Source organism: Monoraphidium neglectum (genome assembly GCF_000611645.1).
Source record: "Monoraphidium neglectum strain SAG 48.87 unplaced genomic scaffold scaffold04898, whole genome shotgun sequence".
In the NCBI taxonomy this organism is placed as follows: domain Eukaryota; kingdom Viridiplantae; phylum Chlorophyta; class Chlorophyceae; order Sphaeropleales; family Selenastraceae; genus Monoraphidium; species Monoraphidium neglectum.
This window is the reverse complement of record NW_014008732.1, coordinates 1-2,500: the sequence shown is the minus strand read 5'-3', so window position 1 is coordinate 2,500 and position 2,500 is coordinate 1. Positions and strand designations below refer to the sequence as shown.

Below are 2,500 nucleotides of genomic sequence, written 5' to 3'. Positions count from 1 at the left end.
GAAGCAGGAGGATGCTGAGTCAGCGCTCCCGGGCCTGCCCACCCGGCTGCCGCCGGCCGGCAGCAAGAGGTGGCTGGACTCGGTGCCGCGCATCGAGGCGGAGTGAGCAGCCTCGGCTCTGCGACCCTTGTTGTTCCCTGGAGTTGTTGTTTCCCAGCGGGCCGTGTGTCGCTCACCGGCGGGGCGGGAGCGCGCGTTCTTTCAGCGGGGCTGCAGGGTTTTAAGATGGTAGGGCAAGCTGTTCTTGGCCTGCATAAATTTGGAGTCGCCACGCCTGGCCGCCTGACGCGCGCACCACACGTGTTTAATTGCCCTCATTGGCGCACGTTCGGACGCACACACTTGCACACCACACGCGCGGCTTCTCCAGCTAATGTGCTAGAACCCGCAACTTATCCCAGCAAAGCATCTATTTTTCTGCGCCTTGCTCGCCACACAACCCCACCCCAGGCCCTCTTTCCGCGAGGTGGGGGCCCTCACTCCGGAGGCGGTGGCTGTCATGCTGGCGTCACTGGGTTACCTGGAGGCCACCCTGCAGGCGCGTCGAGGGTGGCGTTGCTGGGTGGCGTGTGGGCACCAGGGATGTAGGGCGTGACGGGCTTTGTGCGTGTGCAACCGGAAGCGGGCCGCGCGGACGTAGCAGCAGTCATAAGGGGGTGCCGCTGGGAAACGCCTCCCTGTGATGTCATAGTGGACGCCATGCAGTTACCGGCGCAGGCCGCGCGTTGTTCCTGTGCTAATTGCTTGATCACCGGAGGTCTGGGAGGCATTGTCAGCATGCAGCTTGCAGCCGCCAGCCATCAGATCTGTGGAGCTTTTTGAATGTCAAGTTTGCGTGAGCTACAATTATTCGATAGTATAATGTTAGATGAGTGCAACGACCAACTTCAGCTGTCGCCTGGGCTGCTTCAAATGTGCGATCCCTGCTGACACAATCATTTATCTCCTCCCGTCTGACCGCAGCCCATGGCGCTATCTGTCGGCCAGAGGTGGCAGGACGCCTCGCGGCTGGCCGTCGGCAGCAGGGCCCCCTCCAACGGCGACGACGGCGGCGGTATCACAGGCAGCGGCGGCGGCGCGGCCAACGGCGGGGCCAGGGGCGGCCACTCGCGCGGCGGCAGCACCGCCGGCTCATCGGGCGGGGGCGGCGCGAACCCCTTCCAGCCGGGCAGCTCGCCCGCGCAGGGCCGCGGCGGGGACAACCCGTTCTTGGGAGGCAGCCCGGCGGGAGGGGCGAGGGGCGCCGGCGCGGCCAACCCTTTTGGTCCGACGGACAGCGGCGCCGGCGGCAGGGGCGGCGCGAGCGGGCCGTCGGGCGCCTTCACCGAGAGCCTCTTGAGAGGCGGCGGCGGCGGCGGCGCGGGGCCGGGCGCAGGCGCGGGCGCGGGCGGTGCTGCGGCGGAGCTGCTGGGCAGCCTGCTGGAGGGCGCGTCGCAGGTGTGTGGCGCGGTGCGGGAATTGGTCGGCAGCTGTCACGCGTGCCGCTCTAATACTTTAGGCTCCGATGCGGCAGCAAGCAAGGCGCCACAGCGCTCAGCGCCCGTGAAGCATGTGATGCTCAGGGCACTGTTCGCCCGAGCGCCGTCTCAATGAGTTGGGAGCCTCCAGGACCACCAAAAGCAGGGCCCCTGACAGACGCTTTCAAAGCGTCCACAGGAGCTTCAAAGCGCCTCCAGGCGCTTCCGGCCGCTGAATCTCAGCAAAATGTCCGCCCCGCAGGCGCTGCGCCACGGGATGGAGTACGTGGCCAAGTGGCTGGCCGCGAGGGTGGTGTGGTGGGACATGCGGGGGGAGTGGTGCGAGCTGGTGTACAGGTGGGCGAAGCGGCGCACGCGTCCCCCAACCTTCCGCCGCCGCCTCAAGAGGACATCCTCTTTGGGCAGAGCCCTCCCCAGGGCGCAGCAGCGCCCCCTGCTTCCCTCGCGTGGAGGCATGCCAGCCGGGCACCCCTTTACCGCGCTGGCGCACATGCCGATGGTTGCAGCAGCTCTGCAGATTTCGTTCGCCACAAAGGGCTGGCTGAAAACATCATTTGCAGCAAAGGTGATGCGTCGCCCCCAGCCCTGCCTCAAACCCCGACCAGATGCCATCCTTTCACACCCGCAGGCATCGCGTCTGCAACACGCGCATAGACTTCGTGGAGCAGCGCCTGGGAGACGTGGGCGGCAGGATTCAAATTCAAAATTGATGCTTGGTCTAGTGTGGGGGTTTTCGAGAGTGTGGGGCGCCATCACGCGCTCGGGGGCCGGCACGTGCAGGAGGTTAGGGGGGAGACTCAGCGGCGCCCCCGCGGTGTTTTGGACCGCTTTGGCCCCCACATGCACGAGTCGTGCGTTGCCGCAGCGTCCATGAGGGGCGATCAGCCCCCACGCATTTGCTCCTCGTCGCCTCGTCCTGAAACTCGGCCATGTCCGCTCCCAAACCAACTCTGAACCTTCCACGCCGGGGGACCCCCAGTCCCTTCGTTCTTCACCCCCACCCCCACCCTCCTCACATCTAT

The 2,500-nt window shown here is 66.2% G+C and overlaps 1 protein-coding gene across 1 annotated transcript in view; it reads left to right on the top strand.

Moving 5' to 3' along the window:
- The window catches only part of MNEG_14949 (hypothetical protein), a gene marked incomplete at both ends in the record, with an annotated part of 3,299 nt that extends 1,111 nt beyond the window's left edge, over positions 1-2,188 (top strand). The window contains 5 exons of the mRNA XM_014036580.1: positions 1-102; positions 451-562; positions 964-1,437; positions 1,720-1,814; positions 2,107-2,188. The exon at positions 1-102 is cut by the window's left edge and continues 93 nt beyond it. Coding sequence (XP_013892034.1) covers positions 1-102; positions 451-562; positions 964-1,437; positions 1,720-1,814; positions 2,107-2,188 — 865 coding nt within the window. The remainder of the gene's footprint in view (positions 103-450; positions 563-963; positions 1,438-1,719; positions 1,815-2,106) is intronic.
- Between the last annotated feature and the right edge of the window lie 312 nt (positions 2,189-2,500).